The sequence below is a fragment of the Naumovozyma castellii genome, chromosome 8, assembly GCF_000237345.1.
Source record: "Naumovozyma castellii chromosome 8, complete genome".
NCBI classification, from domain to species: Eukaryota; Fungi; Ascomycota; class Saccharomycetes; order Saccharomycetales; family Saccharomycetaceae; genus Naumovozyma; species Naumovozyma castellii.
In genome coordinates, this window is record NC_016498.1 from 165223 (window position 1) to 186146 (window position 20924).

Sequence of the window (20924 nt, forward strand, 5' to 3'; positions counted from 1 at the left end):
GTTCCCCCCTTCTCTTCTTTCTTTTATATCTTTTGTTCATGGCCAGCTTTACCTTTATCTGTGTTTTATTCTCTACAGGGTAAACCTTCTTTTATTCCAACAATTATCAATGGGTCCTTTCTATGGGTAGTTGTTTTTAGATTGAAAATTGTTATCCTATTAGATACGTAAATAACTAAATGAATGCAGTAAACCTTAATAACATGAGAAGTGACCCTTCTGACACTTCTGTAAGAACAGAATATTCCAAATGACAGTAAACAAATGCTATCATTTTAGTTACCCGCCCGTCCGGGTAACGTGCCGTGGAATTTTGTCGAAACTTTTCATTATGACCGACAATTTCATTTCATCTATAAGAGGCAGAATAATCCAATGCAATCCCATGATTCACCACTGACTCACAATCCACCAACGCAAGCAACTCAACATGCTAAGAACCACAGCCACAAAGCTATCTGTCAGGAACATTGCCAGACAACGTCTCGCCTACTCCACTTTCAAAGAACTAAAATTCGGAGTCGAGGGAAGAGCTGCCCTTCTCAAGGGTGTCGAGACCCTCGCTAACGCCGTCTCTACCACTTTAGGACCAAAGGGCCGTAACGTTCTTATCGAACAACCATTCGGTCCTCCAAAGATTACCAAGGATGGTGTCACTGTCGCTAAGGCCATCGTCTTGGAAGATAAGTTCGAGAATATGGGTGCTAAATTATTGATGGAAGTGGCTTCCAAGACAAATGAAGCCGCAGGTGATGGGACCACCTCAGCTACCGTGTTGGGGAGATCCATTTTTGCTGAGAGTGTCAAGAACGTCGCTGCTGGGTGTAATCCAATGGATTTGAGACGTGGGTCTCAAGTCGCTGTGGAGAAGGTCATCGAGTTTTTGAAGGAACATAAGAAGGAAATTACCACTTCAGAGGAAATCGCTCAAGTGGCTACCATTTCCGCTAATGGGGACGTCCATGTCGGGAAGCTTTTGGCCTCTGCCATGGAAAAGGTTGGTAAAGAAGGTGTCATTACCATTAGAGAGGGTAGAACTATGGAAGATGAATTGGAAGTCACTGAAGGTATGAGATTCGATCGTGGGTTCATCTCTCCATATTTCATTACAGATGCCAAGTCAGGTAAGGTGGAATTTGAAAAACCATTGTTGTTGTTAAGTGAAAAGAAAATTTCATCCATTCAAGATGTGTTACCTGCCTTGGAATTATCCAACCAAACAAGAAGACCATTATTGATCATTGCCGAGGATATCGATGGTGAAGCTCTTGCCGCATGTATCTTAAATAAATTAAGAGGTCAAGTTAAAGTCTGTGCCGTCAAGGCCCCAGGGTTTGGTGATAATAGAAAGAATATCATTGGTGATGTCGCCATCCTTACCGGATCAACTGTCTTCACCGAAGAATTAGACTTGAAACCAGACCAATGTACCATTGAACATCTAGGTTCTTGTGATTCCATCACCATTACCAAGGAAGATACCGTCATCTTAAATGGTCAAGGTTCTAAAGAGAATATCCAAGAAAGAATTGAACAAATTAAGAACTCCATCGATATGACCACAACAAACTCTTACGAAAAGGAGAAATTACAAGAACGTCTAGCTAAATTGTCCGGTGGTGTTGCCGTCATTAGAGTCGGTGGTGCCTCAGAAGTGGAAGTGGGTGAAAAGAAGGACCGTTACGATGATGCCCTAAACGCTACAAGAGCTGCCGTGGAAGAAGGTATCTTGCCCGGTGGTGGTACCGCTTTGGTTAAGGCCTCTAGAATCCTAGATGACATCCAAGTGGAAAACTTTGACCAAAAATTAGGTGTCGATATTATCAAGAAGGCCATCACCAGACCAGCAAAGCAAATCATTGAAAATGCAGGTGAAGAAGGTTCCGTAATTGTCGGCAAATTGGTAGATGAATTTGGTGAAGATTTCGCCAAGGGGTACGATGCCGCTAAGGGTGAATACACAGACATGTTGGCATCCGGTATCATTGATCCATTCAAAGTGGTCAGATCAGGGTTGGTCGATGCTTCCGGTGTCGCATCCTTGTTGGCTACCACTGAAGTTGCCATTGTGGATGCTCCAGAACCACCATCTGCTGCCGGTGCTGCCGGTGGTATGCCAGGTGGAATGGGTGGTATGCCAGGTATGATGTGAGAAAAGAAAACGAATTTGTGAATACAATAACAAGATTACGAAGTACTCGGTTCGTCCAGACACTATATATTACCATGTAAATAGGCAAGTATACACGTATAGTTTAAAGTCTTCTTACCGTCTATGATTTTAGGCAGAAGTAGTGTTGCGAACCTTATGTATGATCTTCCCTGGTGCTCAACTCAGATATCAATGTGAGACATTGGTTAAAGGTACCTGCCAATCTTTGAGCCATTTCGCATTATTTATCACCATGTAAACGCACCCTAGTACTCGTTCATGTTCACACACTGTTCAGATCAGATCAGATCAGATCAGTTCAGTTTATATTCTAGGCAGAAGTGAGCCTAGCGCTTCCTTTGAAATTTTAGCGAAAGGTAAACATTGAAAAAAAAGGCAATGAAAAAAAAGCATGTAAAAATAAGCTGGTCATCTCATCTCATCTCATCACTTCTCAGCTTCAGCAAGGAGGACCGTGTATATTAACCTGCCATGGAAATATGTTCGATCTACCCACACAAATATCGAACAAACGAATTGCTAATGAGAGGAAAATTCGATATACTTATATCAATCAACTGTCGAGAAAGTACAACCGCCAAGATGCTGAATCATCTTCACTACCGACACCTGAGAATTCAGCCAGTGAAAGCCACGAGTCTACTGGGGAGGATGAAGAAGTTAGAAGAAGAAGATTGAAAAGGAGGTGGAAGAATGTCATTGGTGAAGCTGTTTCAGATACAGATGAAGATGAAGATGGAGAGGAGGAGAGGGAGGATGAGGGGCCAGAGAATCAGGAACGAAGGTTTTTCAAGACACATGAAAAGCCACAAGAGTCCTATGAAATTTGGTCTACTGATAACAATAAAAGAATGCCATTACAGAAAAAATTTATATCTTTTTCCAAATTGAATAAAATTGAAAAATCCACCAAGAGAAGGATGCAAGGATCATTATTACACTCTTCCAAGTTTAATAATATATGTTTTGAAAGCATATCACAAGGCCAAGAGTTAGTTACACCATTGCATACACCAGAAAGTTTTACTTTGAAACATATAGAAAATCTAACGAACCTATTACATATAAACGTCATGAAGGGTAAATGGGAAGTAGCGTACAAGATATTTGCATTGATGGTTAGAATACCTAAAGTGGACATCAGATCAATATGGGGTATCGGTGTCAAGATTTTATCCCAGCGAGCCGCAACCACAACTCTTGATTTCCTTGTTTGGATGAATAGCGTTTATTCATCAAGGATCAATTATATTCAAGGTATGACCCACAGAGTCGACCCTGTGTTTAGAAGCGGGTCCAAGACACACTCATCCAAATTTACGATAACGTGGTTGTGGAAAAGTTTAATCTATTGTACAGATACCGATAATGACGAAGATATAGACAGCGATTATGGTGGATTTGGAAGGGATAAATTGCAAATATTGATAGAAAAGGTATCAGAATTGGTATTGATACCCCCATTCATGGAGGACGCAGAAGTTTGGTTTATATATGCACTTTGCCACATGGTAAAGGCGGATCAATTGTCTCTTAATTTTAATTTAAATCAGAGTAATGGATCTGCCCGTGACATTGCCAGAAACGAAGTGATTCAAAATATTCAGTTGGTTAAAACGTTTCTCCAGACGGCGATGTCCAAGGGTCACTTTGAATATCCAGAGAGATTTATTACACGACAGTTAAACACTTTTGAAGAAAGATTATACTCCAAAGATGAAACCAACTCCAAGGACAAGGACAACAATGAATCAGACAACGGATCCAGTATGGACAATGGAAACATACAATTGGTCCCTGAGACAAATCCAATTCCCCCGGCAGAAGATGAATATGTTTTCTCTGATTTCAGTTTTACCAATGCTGCACATGATCTAGATACACAAGCTCTGGAACCCATGATTCATGAAGAGGACCTCATGGAGGAGGATCCATTCAGCCAAATACAATCCGATTCCAGTGAATAGACCAAATCCACCTGAGCGCAAAAAAACGGACTCTAATAGTTTATAGAACGCATATACTTATATTTATCTACACGTCATATTAGCATAACACATCAGCATACAACTTTCTCTACTGTTCACTTATTAATTATGTAGTGCTTAAGTAAGATTTGTCTATAGTTATATTTAGGAGCCAGTGAAAACACCGCGGAAATCAACTTGGCGAAAAAATCTCGAGGTTTTCTCCTATATTTACCATCCCTAACTACTTCTTAACCGTCTCCATGTTTTATCATCAACGACATACTAGCATAATCAAAGTAAGAATAAAGCTATGCAATTACAACTTCAAGACCTGATATTGTTGGCAACGCTTTCTCTACAAGTCGGAGCTTGGTCTCCTTCCAACAGCTACGTTCCAGCAAATGTTACATGTGACGACAACATAAATTTAATTAGAGAGGCCAATTCTCTATCCGATGACGAGAAATCATGGCTTACCAAGAGAGATGCTATTACCAGTGAGGCTCTCGAATCTTTTTTGAAACGTTCTACTAGTAATTTCTCAGATACATCACTGATTTCTCAATTATTCAGTGGGAACAGTTCATCAGCTCCAAGAATTGGTGTCGCATGTTCTGGTGGTGGGTACCGTGCGATGTTAAGTGGTGCTGGTATGGTTGCTGCCATGGATAACAGAACCGATGGTGCCAATGAACATGGGTTAGGTGGTCTATTACAGGGTGCAACCTACTTAGCTGGGCTTTCTGGGGGGAATTGGTTGACAAGTACTTTAGGTTGGAATAATTGGACATCCGTGCAAGCCATTTTAAATAATATGACCAATGATGATTCCATATGGGATATTTCACATTCAATTATCAACCCAGGTGGTTGGAATATCCTTGAGACTGGGGAAAGATGGGATCACATCTCAGATGCTGTTCAAGCCAAGCAGGATGCAGGATTCAACATCTCTTTGGCTGATGTTTGGGGACGTGCATTATCTTATAATTTTTTCCCAAGTCTTTATCGTGGTGGTCAAGGTTACACTTGGTCTACTTTGAGAGATGCTGACGTATTTAAGAACGCTGAAATGCCATTCCCAATCTCCGTTGCTGATGGTAGATATCCTGGTACTACTGTGATTAATTTAAATGCTACCGTTTTTGAATTTAATCCGTTTGAAATGGGTTCATGGGATCCAACTCTAAATACTTTCACTGACGTAAAATATTTAGGTACTAACGTGTCTAATGGGAAACCAATTACTGAAGGTAAATGTATTGCCGGGTTTGATAACACTGGGTTTATTACTGGTACCTCATCCACTTTATTTAACCAATTTTTATTACACATTAACTCCACAAGTTTACCAAGCTTTATTACTAAATTAGCATCTCACTTCCTAAATGATTTATCAGCAGATTATAATGATATTGCCATCTACTCTCCAAATCCATTTAGAGATGCTGATTTTATCGCTAGTAATTATTCTAAGAGTATTGTTCAATCCAAGGATTTGTTCTTAGTTGATGGTGGTGAAGATAACCAAAATATTCCATTGGTGCCATTATTACAAAAGGAACGTGAATTGGATGTCATCTTTGCTCTAGATAATTCCGCTGATACAAACCAATCATGGCCAGATGGTGCATCCTTGGTTAACACATACGAACGTCAATTCGGTATGCAAGGTAACGGTATGGCATTCCCATATGTCCCAGACAAGAATACGTTCGTTAACTTAGGATTAAACAAAAGACCAACTTTCTTTGGTTGTGATGCTCGTAACTTAACTGATTTGGAATATATTCCACCTTTAGTTGTCTATATTCCAAATGCTAGACATTCGTTCAATGGTAATCAAAGTACCTTTAAGATGTCATACTCAACTTCTGAACGTTTCAGTATGATCCAAAATGGGTTTGAATCTGCAACAAGAGGTAATTTTACTGATGACTCTGATTTCTTAGGTTGTATTGGTTGTGCCATCATGAGACGTAAGCAACAAAGTATGAATGCTACTTTACCAACTGAATGTAATCAATGTTTCACGAATTACTGTTGGAATGGTACGATTGATAACACTCCAGCAAAAGACAGTACAAATGCTACCACATCTGCCACCGGTTCTGCTAGTATCGCATCTGCAAGTTCAACGTCTTCATCTTCTACTAACAAGAAGAATGCCGGTGTCGCATTGAACGTTAATGATTCAAACATTTTTATGTTTATGTTTTCTATTATTAGCGTTGTCTTCTCTTTGATTTGAAGTTTGTTAAACTCCTTTTTAATTAGACAATTATATAATTCAATTATCTTATATACAATTATATCCCAAAATTTTAAAGACATGTTATGATTTCATCAATAATTGTTTTCTGTAGACTACAAAAAAACATATATAATCGTTATGCATATATACACACAAGTTTAATCTCTAATTCTTGCATAGCCCTTTGATATAACATTGTGGACACCATTTCTTCTATTTTCTAGAGCATATAATAAATCTCTCATGACAATTCCTGGTTCTTCTCTTGCTTCCCTAAATTTCAACCCTGTTTCTCCTCTAGCTGCAATATCAGATGCTACTTTCCCTGCAGATTTCACACTAGTATTTGTGGGTTTGCTTACGGAAGACGTTAACCAACCGTATTGCTTCTTACTACCAGCTCTAAGCCCAGCAGTAACATTTGATGCTCTATGTAAAGTCTCTTCAGAATCGATTTTATTTTCCAAATCTTCCTTCTCTAACCCTAATGCAATCCTCTTCTTAACACGCTTTTCCTCATCCTTCTTTTCCTTTAGGGCAATATTTCTCAGTATCATTGATATTTCACTTCTTCTCCCTGCATTCAGTTTTATGGCACGCCTCCTATGTCTCGATATGACAAGAGCATTAGTAAGAATGTCCCTCATATAAGTCTCACACGCTGTTGACATCATACTTAGCAATTCCGGATACTTGCTAAAATCCTGTCTGGTTCTCCTTTGCTGCTCCTTGGCTACACGTTGCATAAATCGTGCAACTTGATCGGGATGTAAGAAGGGAGGATGTGATGGAATTCTCACATCCATGGTGTTAATTTTGTTCTTGGATGCAATAATAGATGAATTGAGCAGAGCTTCCTCCTCTCTGATATCTACACCCGCTGAGAATAAAACGTCTTGCATCTTGTTTGGGTCAGATTGTTTCTGTTGCTGCGATACGTTGGTCGTTGACGCATTACCTGCTGTTTTGGATTGTTTAGACATCTTGCTAATGGGAAGTGCCAAGGGTACAGTGGATTTGGATGATAGATCTGTGGATGAACGAGGAAGAGCTAAATCAGAGAATCCACCTGGTACATTGCTGTTTGTTCCTTCGTTCGAAGTTTTTACCTTCTTGGAATTAGTTTCTGATTGGTCATTCTCCTGTTTCCTCTTTGGTGAACTGGCCATTATATTAGGGTTGGGGTTGATATAGTACAGTTATAATGGATGGTCTTTCCACTGTTCTCCTACAACGTCAATTTAGTGTTTTCCATTAGCGTTAAATGTTCTTGCTTGTTAATGGGAAATTTATGTCCATTTGCAATAACAATTCGTGCATAGTGATTTATAAGGTTCTAACAACCAATACGAAGGAATGGTGACAAAGGAAACCATTCAAAGGTTATATTAAGACCATGAAGTATGTTAAGCAAATATATAAAGCTCTTGCTTCAATACTGATCGTTATATCGTCATTGTCTTTATTAGCGACATAATCTTCTTGGCGCTAAAGTGAAAAATTTATCTCATTGCAAGTTAACATTAACCACTAATCACCAGCATTAAAAGACAAATAGATTGGAAAATGAATTATAATGGGCAGCAAGATCAACCACATTACGCCCCTAATGGGCCCCCTCAAGCACATCTTCCGAAACCTACCTTTTCAGGAACTTTAGGACAAGATTCATCAGAAAATGGTCAGACGATGAGTAATCATAATGATAATCTCAGGGCCTCTCAATCCTATCCGCAATATCCACCACAACAGGGGTATCCTTACTATCCAGTACCCAAGTACCAAGCTCCCTACCAACAACCAGGGTACCATCAGCAGCAAAGACAATATCAGCCATATATGAACAGCAACCAGTGGGCACAACCACAACAATCGCCATCTAACGACTGGAATAATAGAGGAACTACACCTATGCGCACATATACCCCCATCAGTTACGAAGATATTTCAACAGGTCCTTCTACTTCAGCAAGGAACGTGTCAAGTAAAAGAAAGAAGCAAACTATCGTTACGAAGGATGACACAACTCCTGTGAGCCAACCAGATAAACTTATGGTAGAGCAGACAAACGACAGTGAAGGAAATTCTGCTGATGAAACGCCTGAAATGCATACAACTAAGAGGCGTAAGGTAAACAATGATATTTCTCTGCCAGTTTTGGACAGTGACAGTGACGAAGAGACAAATATTGAAGATGATAAGAAGCCTATTGTTGTCCCAGGAACATCCATTTCCCTGGTGACAGATGAGGATATCATTAAATGGAGAGAAGAAAGACGTAAAATGTGGTTGTTGAAGATTTCAAATAATAAACAGAAACATATGGAAGAAATGGGGTTAAAGGAGGAAGACGTAAAAAAACAGAAAAGTGTCCTAGTGGAATCTAGAAAACAAAATCAATTTATTCAGAGTATTCAAAACCAAGTTAATAGGTTCAACCCGAAAGCTAATTTAAATTTGAAATTAATCCAAAGGGGGATGGTTAGCGATAATTCAAAATTACTAGATTTCATTACAAACTTGGGGGATGCTGGTTTACTAGAATACGAATTAACTCAAGATGAAAAGGACAAATTATTTGGTGGTTTTGACAATCATGATAATAAGAACAGGAATAATCGAAACTTCAATAATAGATCGCCACAATCTTCTTCGTCTTATAGGGGAAGAAATCCAAGGTTTGGTAATACAAATAAGAGACCATCATCAGTATACAATAACAGACCGAAACAATGAATATTCGTTAAAAAAGAAAACATTATGGCACCGTAGAACCTTATTGTGCGTTATAATTTAAAAAAGGCAATTTAGATAGAGTTTAGCATTTATCATCATCATCTTTACATAGATATATTTACCAATAGCATAAATTTAAAATTATTTCTCCAATGATTTTACAATTAAATTTGTAACGACAGTACTTAAAGTGGCGCCCAAGAAAGATCCAAATAACGCACCATGATAAAAAGCATCTGAATCCTTTTGGGCAATATTCCTTTGTTTTTTGAGGGCTAAGTTTGTGGTCTTTTCATTTTCTTTTATATGTGGTTTTGTAATCTTCCCCGTATTTTTTTTTCATTTCGAAGCTGTCGTTCACTAGAAGTTTTGGTTTTTCTTACATGCTTGACTCTTTCGTTGTTATTATTCCCTATCTCAAGCTTTTTTACATGGTCCTTCAAATCCGTCCTTTCTGTAGTTGGAGGAGTTTTGATTATAATAAGTGGAACCTGTGTGGAATCTGTCTCTTTATCTATTAAGTTTGACATTGCTGACTAAAAAAATGATGGTATCTTCTGGTTAGCTGTAAATATCTTCCAAGGTTAGCATTACTTATTTTCCATTGACTAAATAAGTTCATTCTTATATTTAGTACATCCAAATATTATCGAGTAATTAAAGTTTCATTGCTGTTTCATATAAGTAACAAACTTTAACAATATGAATATTTATCAATTCACCTTGGTTTCAATGTTGTTTCATAAGAGTGACATTCTCATATCTCGTTTTGTTACAAACCCTTTTACATAACCACACAATCAGTAGCAGATGTTTTTTTCTCCGCTATTGGATCCTTTTTTGGAGTCGGAATTGCACTTGACTGTCTCTTCACTACTTTTTTCTTCTTCTGGCTCTTCCTTTTTGATTTCATATCTTCCTCTTGCTGTAGCTGTTTAGCTATTTCTTTATCGTTTTCAATTTGCAACATTTCCTCCTTTAAGGATTTACTGGTCAGCTCCGGATCAAATTCATTATTTTTATTATTATCATTTTTCTTGATCTTAAAATCTTTTTCTTCTCCGCCCATCTTCAAGTCTATAGTGTCTAAATTACCGTCACAGAACGTATCTTCAGATCCATCAATTGATTTAATGTTTTCCCAAACGATGTCTTTACGTCTTCTATAGCCTAGATCTGTGACTAAAGAATATAATTGGTTATTCTCCTTATAAATGGTGGAGAAATGATCATTCCTAAACAATACCACAAATCCCTTTTCCTCCAAAATGGTATTTAAATATGCTAGCCCGTTCTGCGTCAGTTGAGTGCCAGTCTCATCGAAAAATAATTGAATTAAAGTAGCTTCCCCTACTGCTTCCTCATCACCCTCAGCTGCCTTCAATAAAACCTGTTGGGCAGATTCGTACGAATACTTAGATAAGGTTTCAATGACCCAACCATGAACAATGGGTATCTTGAACATTCGAAACAAAGCCATTTCATTCGAATCTTCAAAAGTACCATCGAACTTGGGATTAATGTTTAAACCCGTATGTAAGTGCGGTAGCAATTCCAATAATTGATCCATATCAGCCCCATTACTACCTTTCATTTCAGTGTTGCTCTGTAGGGCAATGTTGGCTAATACTTGATTCACTTCATCAAGGGATACCGTACTAGTCTTCTTTTCTAGAAGCTCAGTTAGTGAGTAGTTTATGCGCTTATGTTGAGGTGAGATCAACAGTAGATTGACAATGGCTAGCAATGCACAGGGCCCGTTCTCATTCTGAAGAAGTATTTTAAACGGTGTCCCCTTGATTTCTATGTTTTTAATTGTAAACTGTAATGATTCGGTCATTTTGTGTTGTGTGATTTTGCTACCAATGGGCAGTAATTTGAAGAAGGTGGCTAGAACAATCTCAGGTTATAAATTATCATAATATTTAATAATTTGGGTAAAATAAAATTATGCCACGTACCTGACTGTTTCTAAATGTTTCAACTTGACCTATTATTAGCTGTCATATTACCCGGGGTTGGTGTGATTATGTAATTAATCATAAATAAAAGATATAATATATTGTCTGTAAAGAGTAGTTTTAAATTTAGTCGCATTGTGATTAAAGATTTTAAGATTTTCACAAGAACCAAGCTGTGTGGTATATATTTAGAGTAGAAGAGATTATATATAATAAGTAAGGTAGGTAGCAAAGAAAAGTTTGTGTGTAGTTGTTTCTGAAATTTAAAGCAAAGGAAGAAGAAGAGAGAAAGGACGTTACTTTAAGCTTGTGGAAGAGGCGGATTTAGCTGCAGAAATTATGTGACTTATAAGCAGCTCAAGACATCTCATTGAAGTGGATAGTGTAAGTTTTAGTAATTGTGAACAGAATAAGTCAGAACAATCATAATATGGCACAAAAAGATGGATTAAGGAAAGAAAAAAAGAAGATTGTCTATCAGAAAAACAAATACAAGGAATTACAAGTTATTATCGCAATCATTTCTGTAATTTAGCCAAACTATCAAGCAAGCTTTGAACGTTATTGCCAGGTGGACTCTGTTGAGTTGGTGCTGGCTGTTCGGATGGTGGTGGAGAAATCTTTTGACTAGCATAATTATTACCCATTGGTGGGGGAGGGCTGGCTTGATTTAATTGTGGATACCCGGTTTGTTGTTGTGGTGGTTGGTTCTGCATTGATTGAATTAAACCAATCAATTGCTGTTGTGTTTGAGGTTGCTGCTGTTGTTGCTGTTGTTGTTGAGCAGCAGCTAATAAACTGGAAACAACGTTTGGAGGTAGGTTTTGAATGGCTGATAGAAGTTGTTGTTGATCCATTGGATTTGGATTACTGGTATTGGAAGTATTACCCAGTAGATTTGTAAGTTGATTTTGTTGAGATGCTTGCATTGGTGGAGGTGGTTGTTGTTGTTGTGGAGGTGGTGGGGCCATTGAGGAATTTTGATATCTACCATAGCCTTGACCCATTTGTTGTTGAGGTGGCATACCGCCTTGGTAGCGACCATATCCTTGATCCATTGGTGGTGCATTATAGCCTTGTTGTTGGGGAGGTGGTGCACTGTAATTGCTATAATAGTTCTGTTGTGGAGGTGGAGGACCTTGTTGTGGAGGCATGCCATAACTATTATAGTAACCTTGTTGATGGGCAGGACCTTGAGGAGGTGGACCCCCCATATTCATTTGATTGTCATAATTATACTGACTACCCATTGGTGGACGAATATTATTTCTTGAAGTTTTCAAATTAATAAAGATAGCCACGGCATCATCAACAGAAACACCGACATATTCATCAAATTTAGTTTCCCCATGTGGACCTTCATAAAATGTTTGGATATCAACATTATGAGTCTTATTTATGAAAATCACTCCCCAGACACCATCATAAGCCGCATCATTAACCAATTTTCTCAAATCCATTCTTGGTCTTAAAAAGATCATATCAGTTTCTAATGAGGTACGGTCCTTAAATTTCTTGAAGACATCATTAGCATAATTACGATCGGCTGTCCTTTTCACATAAATGACACAAGATGGGACACGTTTCTTTGACCTTTTAACACCAATATCATTATACATGTTAGCAGTATCATCTTCTTCATCATTGTCAAAGGGACGTTTAGCAGATGAAATAAATGTAGTACTGCTATTGGTACCATGATCACCATGATCGAATTGAGGACGACTATTTGAACTTGAAACTTCAAGGATTAATTTCTTATCAAAATTAATCTCATCTGATTCTAATTCAATTGCATCTTTAACACTTTGTGGATTATTATATTGAATAAATCCAAATGCATTTTTGATGTTGATTTGAAGGATGTGTCCATATGGTGAAAAAATTCTAAATAAATCTTCCTTTGAAACATTCTTTAAGGGTAAATTTCCAATGAAAAGTCTAGACTTAGCAGGAATATTATGCATTTCAGTAATCTTATTTTCACCACGTAGATAGACAGAATATCTTTCACGCTCTTCTGGAGTCATTGGATTTCTCAAATCTGGTCTTGGAGCTAATCTTCTCCTTTCAGCATCAGATAGTGGTCTTTGTGTTTCTTCATTAACTGTCATTGTAGGTTTTGGAGGTGGGATAACATTTTCAATGGCATCAGGCTTTGTGATATTCAGCTGTGTAATTGGGTTTGAGTTTAATAAATTCACAATTGCTGTGATCTTTTGTTTGTCATCTAAATTTTGAAATTCTGGGCGATTTAGCATTCCACTTTCCATAATATAGTTTGCTTGTTTGTGTAGAAGATGATGATCTACATTTTCAGTATCATCAGCTGGTGTATCTTCTGTATTTACAGTTTCGGAAGTGTTTTTTTCTTCATTATTTATTGGTTCCGCTTGTTCAGACGTTTCATCTTGTTCTTCAGAGGATTCATCTTCATCACCATTATCGCTCGCATTTGCAGCTTCGTTAGATTCAGTTTCACTATCAGCTTCGTCTTGATCAGCTACATCCGAAGTGGCTTCCTCACTCTCATCGGAGTCAGAAGCATCATCCTCATCGTCATCATCCTCTGAAGGTGCGTCTTTATCTTTATTGTCTTGTTCAGTGGCAACTGACTCACTATTATCAGCATCATCTCCACTGTTACCGTTGTTATCATCGGAGTATAAATTAGTGTTTTCGTCATCATCCGCACTATCGTCCTCCTCACTCTCCTTATTCTCTTGAGTGGCGGCCACATTTGAGGATTCGGGAGCTTCAGGGACAGATTCAATTTGTTGTTCTTGTCCCTCTTCTGTATTCATGTCAGTTTCCTTGAGTTCATTGGCTGACATTATTGTTTGCTTGTGTTTGTGTACTGGTTGTTTAGGTCTTCTAATCATACATCATCATCATGTTAGCTTTCTATTTTCTTTGTTAATTAGTAAAAGATTTCAGGAAGAAAAAAGAAAATCGCGCCATACGGGATCTCTGCCAGTATATTGGAAAGTATTTAAATGATCGATAATAAAGATAAAAAAAAGGCATTAGGGCTTTTTGTAGAGGCCCATATATACTTTTTTGTCTTGTTGTTGAAGAAATGTTTAAAAGAGAAGATATCTAGTATTCTCAGCATTGCATACCGTCATCCTGGAAAAAGGAATGGTTACTATTTTATTTAAGAGATTCAAGACTAGTTTGTTTAAAGCATTCTGCATACCAACTCTTTCAAGTTATACAAGTAATGTTGCTAAGAAAGAACATACAAACGGTTTACTATAAGGAGAAAGAAACTGTATTATTTTTTTGCCTTTAAACAAAGCTTTAAAAATGGCCTCTTTTCTTTAATATCCCCCAAAGGTATCGTTTCAGGATATTGGTTCGATGAAAAATTGCCTGATGATTAGAATCCATATTTGATATTTAGCCATTCCCGGTAAACCATTATTAATCTCATTATTAATCTCCAGTTTATTACACGAACTCATTCAGCACTTTTAGGGGGGGGGGGGTCGATAAACATACTTAGTTATCACATTTGGCGTTAATGTCTTTGACATGTGTTTAGAATGAAATTTTGTTACTGATAAAATTAAATAATCGATATGGAAATTAGTATCAATAGTGATAAAAAGAATATTAGTATTTTGTTGCTGTATAAATATATGAGTGTCTGCAATAGATCTATCCTATTCACGTTTGCTTCTCCTTGTCTTCCTCCCTTTTAGCTTGCTGCAGCTGCTGCTGTTTTTGTTCATTCAGATGTGTGTCTGAGTCGACAGAGTGTGCGGGACACGGCAAGACTGTCCCTATAGCGACGGACGCAAACGTCAGCACAAACGTCGTGAGGTACAAGTTGTTCATTAGTCTATTTCTGGCCACGGCTCTCATGGTGTGCTTCTTGCTTGGTTGTGTTCTTGTGTTTGTTGTAGTGGTTGTATTGTCTAGTTAGTTATAATAGGTTGATTTTTCTTCGGGGATGTTTTATAGTTAACTCCGTGAAAATTTGAACAGGCGAAAATAAATAAATAAAAACTATGATAATGTGACACTTGATAAAGATATGAAGAGAGTGGGAATTCTGGCTCAACTGTATGGAAACCCTCTTTTACAATAAGCCATATTCCACCATTGAGGTTTTTCCCTTTGTGTCGGTACGTAAACTATTAATATGTTGAGAAAATTGATCGGAATCTGAAGCTTGCCATTAACTGTATGTAGCAAGAAATTAAGAGTGAACTTACTAACCTGATAACCTTCCCCTAAGCTTTATTGTTATTTATTATTTATTATCGAAATAGAGAAACGCTGTCTGTGAAAACCGCCAACTCCCTGATATATCCAATTTCGGCAAGAACGAACGCTACTGGGAATGCGAAACGTTTGGGAAACAAATGAGAAACATCGGGATACTTTCTACATGAAATAGCTATCTAAGCAATCATTTGATCTCGTTGAATGGATCTGCCTGGTCATCTTTATTCAATTTGGAAAGTAAAACAGCTGCATCGGGATACGCATCACACCAGTAATCACGAACAGCATCCCTGTATACGTCTACCGCCACTGTCTCATACCTCTTTAATTCTAAATCATCTATCGTAGTGACTATTCTTTCCGTTAATGGCATGTTTGCTTTTGGTCTTTGATTTTTTTTTAGATGATATGATGTTAGTAGGTGTTTTATTTTGGGCCCATTTATTGATCACCACTGGGTTTGCGTTTGGGTTTGCGTCCGCCACATGTGGGATTGGTTGAGCAATAGGAATGGAAGTGGTCGATGTTGGCGTAGGTTTCTTGCTGTTTTCGATGGGCTCACTTGAATCCTCCTGGGAAGCACGTGGAGGTTGTTCAATGGGGACATACTCCACCTTAGTAGTTAATTCCATAAACCAATTATAACATTCTTTGCCACTATAAAAGAAATTCTCGTTGGCCCAATGACCTTCCCTGTAGAAGTACGTGTTCATGTGTGCTGCTATCACATCCCATGATTTCGACGTAGCGTTCGGTTTATATTGAATGATCTCTAAGAAGAATTTCATCTTGGCTTGTGTGCCAGTTATTGTTTCAGTCCTTTGGAAGAAAAAAATGCAGGAGATTATCACAGTGGTGAGACTGGATGCAAATAATCCGATACCAAATCCACCTGCTGCACTGTCATCATGGGTCAATAGTAATTCAATTACAGTGGCGGAAGCAAAAATTAAATCTATAATTAAAAAGATTATTACCGTTATGGATGAACAACTCTCACTTAGGAAATAACGAAATTTGGAAGGAAATTTGTGACAAGGGAGATGAGCAAGCTCCCTGTCATTGTCTATTGGACAGTACTCATCCATCTTCATGCTACGTGCATCCATCGTTCCTTCTTAGTTCGGTATAACAAGGCACTCTGAAATATTTCATAACCTCGAGGCTTTCAGTGCCCGCTGAAAATTCACATACGGAAATTGTGCCGGAATAATGTGATATTGTATTAAGAGTAGTAATGTACGTCATACTACATTAAATGAACAACCATGGCGAGCTTGTCATAGGGGCCTTTGCAGCCTGTTCTTAACAATAACTTAAACAGCAAGCAAAAGCTACAATGAGAGAAAATGTACTCCGGAGTTCACCGATTTAAAAACAATTCAAGGCATTAAATTACCCACCATTAAAGTATCATCTCAATGACACATATAAGTCTTGCAATAAATGTCTGTGTTCATATCTAACTCTATTTATGGTCAATTATCTATTCTGTCGTCTTTGAGTTGAATTGAGTTGAGTTGAGCCGAGCACGTAAAAATGTCTGACACTTTAATTGACACTTTAAATGACCCTTTTTGTCACAATTCTTTCGTTCTCTTGAAAATATACCACTCAGTTCAAAGAAACCAATACACTCAAAACCAATTAACAAACCCCAAGATGAAATTTAATTTTTACTTACGCTTTCTCTTTACATTCCTATTTGTTATAACTTTGATCGGTTGTCAGGAACCGATTGAAGATTCACAAATCCAGGCAAGCATGGAGTGGATGGAGAACCTTTTGAACAAGCACAACCAAACCATTGAGGCTCTTGCTGAGAAGGGATTATTAAGCACATTGGGAAGCAAAGAACTCAATTCGAACCCCATTTTACTTTCCCCAAAACAAAAAGTTATCTTTTCTGTCGTCAATAGAAGTACAATGAAACTAGCAAGGGAAATCATAATGGGAAAGGAGGGAAATCAGGTCAGTGAAGAAGAACTAAAATTGTGGTTGCCGGATTTAGAGGAACCTACAATCATGATGATACCCAAGGTGGGAAAACTTTAGATTTTTTGGGAGGCATTGGCAATTTTCTCATCAGCTAGAATATAAAGTATAATTTTATAATGTAAGTAAATTAATAATAATTATAGTCTACGTCTTTTGGTATCCCCTTCAGTTGTCTTTTTTACTTGATCCTTTTTCGAGATGTGATATATCAGTGAAATATCTTCATCGCTATTCCCCAAATCGCAAAACGTATGAGACAGTAATCATATATCAAAATATTAAATATTTCTGATAATGCAAAAATGCAAACACAACAGCCTCATAAAAGAATAGGTAACTTTGTACTAATTGAATAGTTTATATTGAGCAAGACTATGACTGACAGATCAAGGCAGACTCGATTAAAGATGCACGGACAAAAACAATCAAACAAAAGATTATATTTACTTGCAATAACAAAGCTCAATTTTTAGCTATTTCTGGGAACTCTATCTATCTTCTTAGAGTTAATAGCAGCCAATTCAGCTAGTGTACTACAATTATTATTACTTCATGTTGATTTTTCCAATCCTGTGAGGTCATCTCTGCTAAGATACAGGAGCCAATCATAACAACAACTCTTACCATCAAAAATAGGGACTTGAAAAAAACAATATTTTCATAGTAATGGATTTCAAGAAGTCAGTCCCATGTTTTGGTTTGCATCTGATTGTCTCAAAGTACGATTTCATTTGAATGTGTAGATAACGTAAATCACTGCCGACTATAACTCAAAGAAGCACCATTTTAGTACCAAAGAGAGAAAAGGCATTAGGAAAACTTGCAATGTTTTGCAACATTTGTTCTGCCCTTAAAAGGGTTTATTATCAGAGGTTTTCCCATAGTTATTTTCAACACAATTAAGACTTGAAATATCTCTGAAAAATATAACTCAGCATGGAATAAATATTACATGGAAGGATCACATGCTCAATGCGGTGTTCTTACTCATAGCATTGAATCTAAATTTTTGTTGTTGCTGTCCTTATTCGTTTGCTCAGTGAACAATCAGGTCTGATATAAATATCTCGGTTTAGCAACAAATAAATATTTCACGCTAAAGGAAAAGAACAAGAAACAAAGCTTGCTTTCACACAAAAGGATTACTTGGATACCAGACAACTCTACGATTAGAACATATTACAGCCATTCAATAATCTAAGAATAAAACAATGAGCCCCACTTTTTGGAGCCAATTGAAATATTATTTCTCCGTGGAGGCACTAGATTCTCGTATCACGCCTGAATTAGATTTAAGGAAACGTCAAAAATTGAAGGCAAATGCCAAGAATAACGGGAGTGAATCAAATGGGAATGGTTCTGGTAACAATAATAACAGCAGTAACGGTAATGGGTTCGTAGTGGCTAAATCCCTCTGGAACACGTGGGAATTTAAATTTTATTATGTAGCATTCGCTATTGTGGTACCATGTATGTTTAAGACTGCCATGGATGCAAGCAATGAAACAAATCCAAACTATTATAGATACGAAGGATATCTTTCTCAAGGTTGGCTATTTGGAAGAAAAGTCGACAATAGTGATGCTCAATACCGTTTCTTTAGGGATAACCTATTCCTTTTAACTTCATTAATGTTAATTCATGTCTTGATCAAAAGAATTGCAATTACCAAATTCCATGTTCCTAAATTGAGATTTGATTTCATTTTTGGTTTAATTTTCTTATTTGCTGCACATGGTGTTAATTCATTGAGGATCTTGACTCATATGGGGATTTTATTTTCGATAGTGAATATCTTTAAAAGACAAAGATCATTGGCTACTGCACTATCATGGGGTTATGGTATTGCATCATTATTCATTAATGATAAATATAGAACTTTTCCCTTTGGTAATATTCTACCCTTTTTGTCTCCATTAGATAATGCTTACAGGGGAATAATTCCAAGGTGGGATGTCTTTTTCAATTTTACTCTGTTAAGGATGTTAAGTTACAATATGGACTTTTTAGAAAGATGGAATAAACAATTAACACCAGTGACATCAAATGTAAATTCAAATTTAGATTTACCCTCACCATCACGTCCTGAATTTAGAAGATCAAGTTCCGTTTCAACTCTGGAACCAATCCAGGAATCAGGTAAAGATCAAATTCTAAATGAAAGAGCAAGATTGACCGCACCACACCATATTCAAGATTACAGTATTGCTAATTATATTGCGTACGTTACATACACTCCATTGTTTATTGCCGGTCCTATTATCACTTTCAATGATTATGTATACCAAACACAACATACGCTGCCATCAATTAATAAAAATAGGATATTAATTTATGCATCAAGATTCATTTTAACACTTTTGGCCATGGAATTCATTTTACATTTCACATATGTGGTTGCTGTATCCAAAACTAAAGCTTGGGATGGCGATACACCCTTCCAAATTTCAATGATTGGATTGTTTAATTTGAATATAATATGGTTAAAATTATTGATTCCATGGAGATTATTTAGATTGTGGGCTTTATTAGATGAAATAGACACCCCAGAAAATATGATTAGACTGGTGGATAATAATTATAGTGCCTTGGCGTTCTGGAGAGGTTGGCATAGAAGTTATAATAAATGGGTTGTTCGTTATATCTATATCCCATTAGGTGGCTCGCATAATAGAATTCTAACCTCTTTGGCTGTCTTCTCATTTGTAGCCATTTGGCACGATATTCAACTAAAGCTTCTTTTATGGGGGTGGTTAATTGTACTATTTTTATTGCCTGAAATCTTTGCAACTCAATATTTTGCTGTTTATAGGAATAAGTGGTGGTACAGACACCTCTGTGCTCTAGGTGGTGCATGCAATATATGGATGATGATGATCGCTAACTTGTTTGGATTTTGTTTAGGATCCGATGGGACAAAAGCCTTGCTGAAGGAAATGTTTAGCACTTTCTCTGGGTTTACCTTCTTTATCGTTGCTACTGGGTGTCTCTTTATTGCTGTACAAGTTATGTTTGAATTAAGAGAAGAAGAGAAGAGGCATGGTATTAATTTGAAATGTTAAATTACCATCTACGAAATAATAAATATTTGCAATAATCAAACTCATTTATACATATATATAAATAAGAAATCAGAGAGTATATTGAAAAAGTTTCGCATGCGTATAGATGTGCCCTCTTTCTCTCATATGCAATTTTTTCAATGAGTATACTTGCTCCGGTGAGCTTGTGGGCTACTTTTTATTTTGTTAAATGGTTGACTCATAAGTTATTTTTATTTTTTTCATATAATGTTAGGAGATTACTGTTACTGGTACAAATAAAGCCACCATGATATACAAGATGACCTTTCTGTTAAGAGTAATCCCGTACTTTAAAGTATTTTTGGTAATACGGCTATTCTGTTTTAGAATTAGTTTCTTGAATTTAAATTCCAGATTTTTAAAAAAATATTCCCTTTAAACTGGCTAAATTCAATATTAAATAAATATATAAAATTGCTTTAATCTTTCCCGCTGCTCTTTGCGTAAAACTTAGTAAATATATTTTAAATCCTTGAGTAAACTACCATGGAAAATGTGGTTGTCCATGGGAGT

General features: G+C 37.0%; 11 protein-coding genes across 11 annotated transcripts; 6 read left to right on the forward strand and 5 right to left on the reverse strand.

Moving 5' to 3' along the window:
• Positions 1 to 430: 430 nt before the first annotated feature.
• On the forward strand, positions 431 to 2152 carry HSP60 (chaperone ATPase HSP60; the record flags this gene model as incomplete). Its single annotated transcript, XM_003677700.1, has 1 exon — positions 431 to 2152. The coding sequence occupies one exon, from the start codon at positions 431 to 433 to the stop codon at positions 2150 to 2152; it is 1722 nt and encodes a 573-aa protein (XP_003677748.1).
• A 500-nt stretch (positions 2153 to 2652) lies between these two features.
• RRN11 (Rrn11p) lies at positions 2653 to 4140 on the forward strand (the record flags this gene model as incomplete). Its single annotated transcript, XM_003677701.1, has 1 exon — positions 2653 to 4140. The coding sequence occupies one exon, from the start codon at positions 2653 to 2655 to the stop codon at positions 4138 to 4140; it is 1488 nt and encodes a 495-aa protein (XP_003677749.1).
• A 313-nt stretch (positions 4141 to 4453) lies between these two features.
• NCAS0H00910 (lysophospholipase family protein) lies at positions 4454 to 6394 on the forward strand (the record flags this gene model as incomplete). The annotated part of the gene is made up of 1 exon (XM_003677702.1): positions 4454 to 6394. The coding sequence occupies one exon, from the start codon at positions 4454 to 4456 to the stop codon at positions 6392 to 6394; it is 1941 nt and encodes a 646-aa protein (XP_003677750.1).
• A 161-nt stretch (positions 6395 to 6555) lies between these two features.
• Positions 6556 to 7566, reverse strand: TAF4 (Taf4p; the record flags this gene model as incomplete). The annotated part of the gene is made up of 1 exon (XM_003677703.1): positions 6556 to 7566. The coding sequence occupies one exon, from the start codon at positions 7564 to 7566 to the stop codon at positions 6556 to 6558; it is 1011 nt and encodes a 336-aa protein (XP_003677751.1).
• Positions 7567 to 7963: 397 nt separating this feature from the next.
• Positions 7964 to 9133, forward strand: RSA1 (Rsa1p; the record flags this gene model as incomplete). Its single annotated transcript, XM_003677704.1, has 1 exon — positions 7964 to 9133. The coding sequence occupies one exon, from the start codon at positions 7964 to 7966 to the stop codon at positions 9131 to 9133; it is 1170 nt and encodes a 389-aa protein (XP_003677752.1).
• A 784-nt stretch (positions 9134 to 9917) lies between these two features.
• Positions 9918 to 10973, reverse strand: MIY2 (ubiquitinyl hydrolase 1; the record flags this gene model as incomplete). The annotated part of the gene is made up of 1 exon (XM_003677705.1): positions 9918 to 10973. The coding sequence occupies one exon, from the start codon at positions 10971 to 10973 to the stop codon at positions 9918 to 9920; it is 1056 nt and encodes a 351-aa protein (XP_003677753.1).
• Positions 10974 to 11612: 639 nt separating this feature from the next.
• Positions 11613 to 13976, reverse strand: NAB3 (Nab3p; the record flags this gene model as incomplete). The annotated part of the gene is made up of 1 exon (XM_003677706.1): positions 11613 to 13976. One exon carries the CDS (start codon positions 13974 to 13976, stop codon positions 11613 to 11615), a length of 2364 nt encoding a protein of 787 aa, XP_003677754.1.
• Positions 13977 to 14766: 790 nt separating this feature from the next.
• On the reverse strand, positions 14767 to 14964 carry COA2 (Coa2p; the record flags this gene model as incomplete). Its single annotated transcript, XM_003677707.1, has 1 exon — positions 14767 to 14964. One exon carries the CDS (start codon positions 14962 to 14964, stop codon positions 14767 to 14769), a length of 198 nt encoding a protein of 65 aa, XP_003677755.1.
• Positions 14965 to 15665: 701 nt separating this feature from the next.
• Positions 15666 to 16439, reverse strand: NCAS0H00970 (uncharacterized protein; the record flags this gene model as incomplete). Its single annotated transcript, XM_003677708.1, has 1 exon — positions 15666 to 16439. The coding sequence occupies one exon, from the start codon at positions 16437 to 16439 to the stop codon at positions 15666 to 15668; it is 774 nt and encodes a 257-aa protein (XP_003677756.1).
• A 430-nt stretch (positions 16440 to 16869) lies between these two features.
• Positions 16870 to 17385, forward strand: NCAS0H00980 (uncharacterized protein; the record flags this gene model as incomplete). The annotated part of the gene is made up of 1 exon (XM_003677709.1): positions 16870 to 17385. The coding sequence occupies one exon, from the start codon at positions 16870 to 16872 to the stop codon at positions 17383 to 17385; it is 516 nt and encodes a 171-aa protein (XP_003677757.1).
• Positions 17386 to 18539: 1154 nt separating this feature from the next.
• Positions 18540 to 20390, forward strand: GUP2 (putative O-acyltransferase; the record flags this gene model as incomplete). Its single annotated transcript, XM_003677710.1, has 1 exon — positions 18540 to 20390. One exon carries the CDS (start codon positions 18540 to 18542, stop codon positions 20388 to 20390), a length of 1851 nt encoding a protein of 616 aa, XP_003677758.1.
• Between the last annotated feature and the right edge of the window lie 534 nt (positions 20391 to 20924).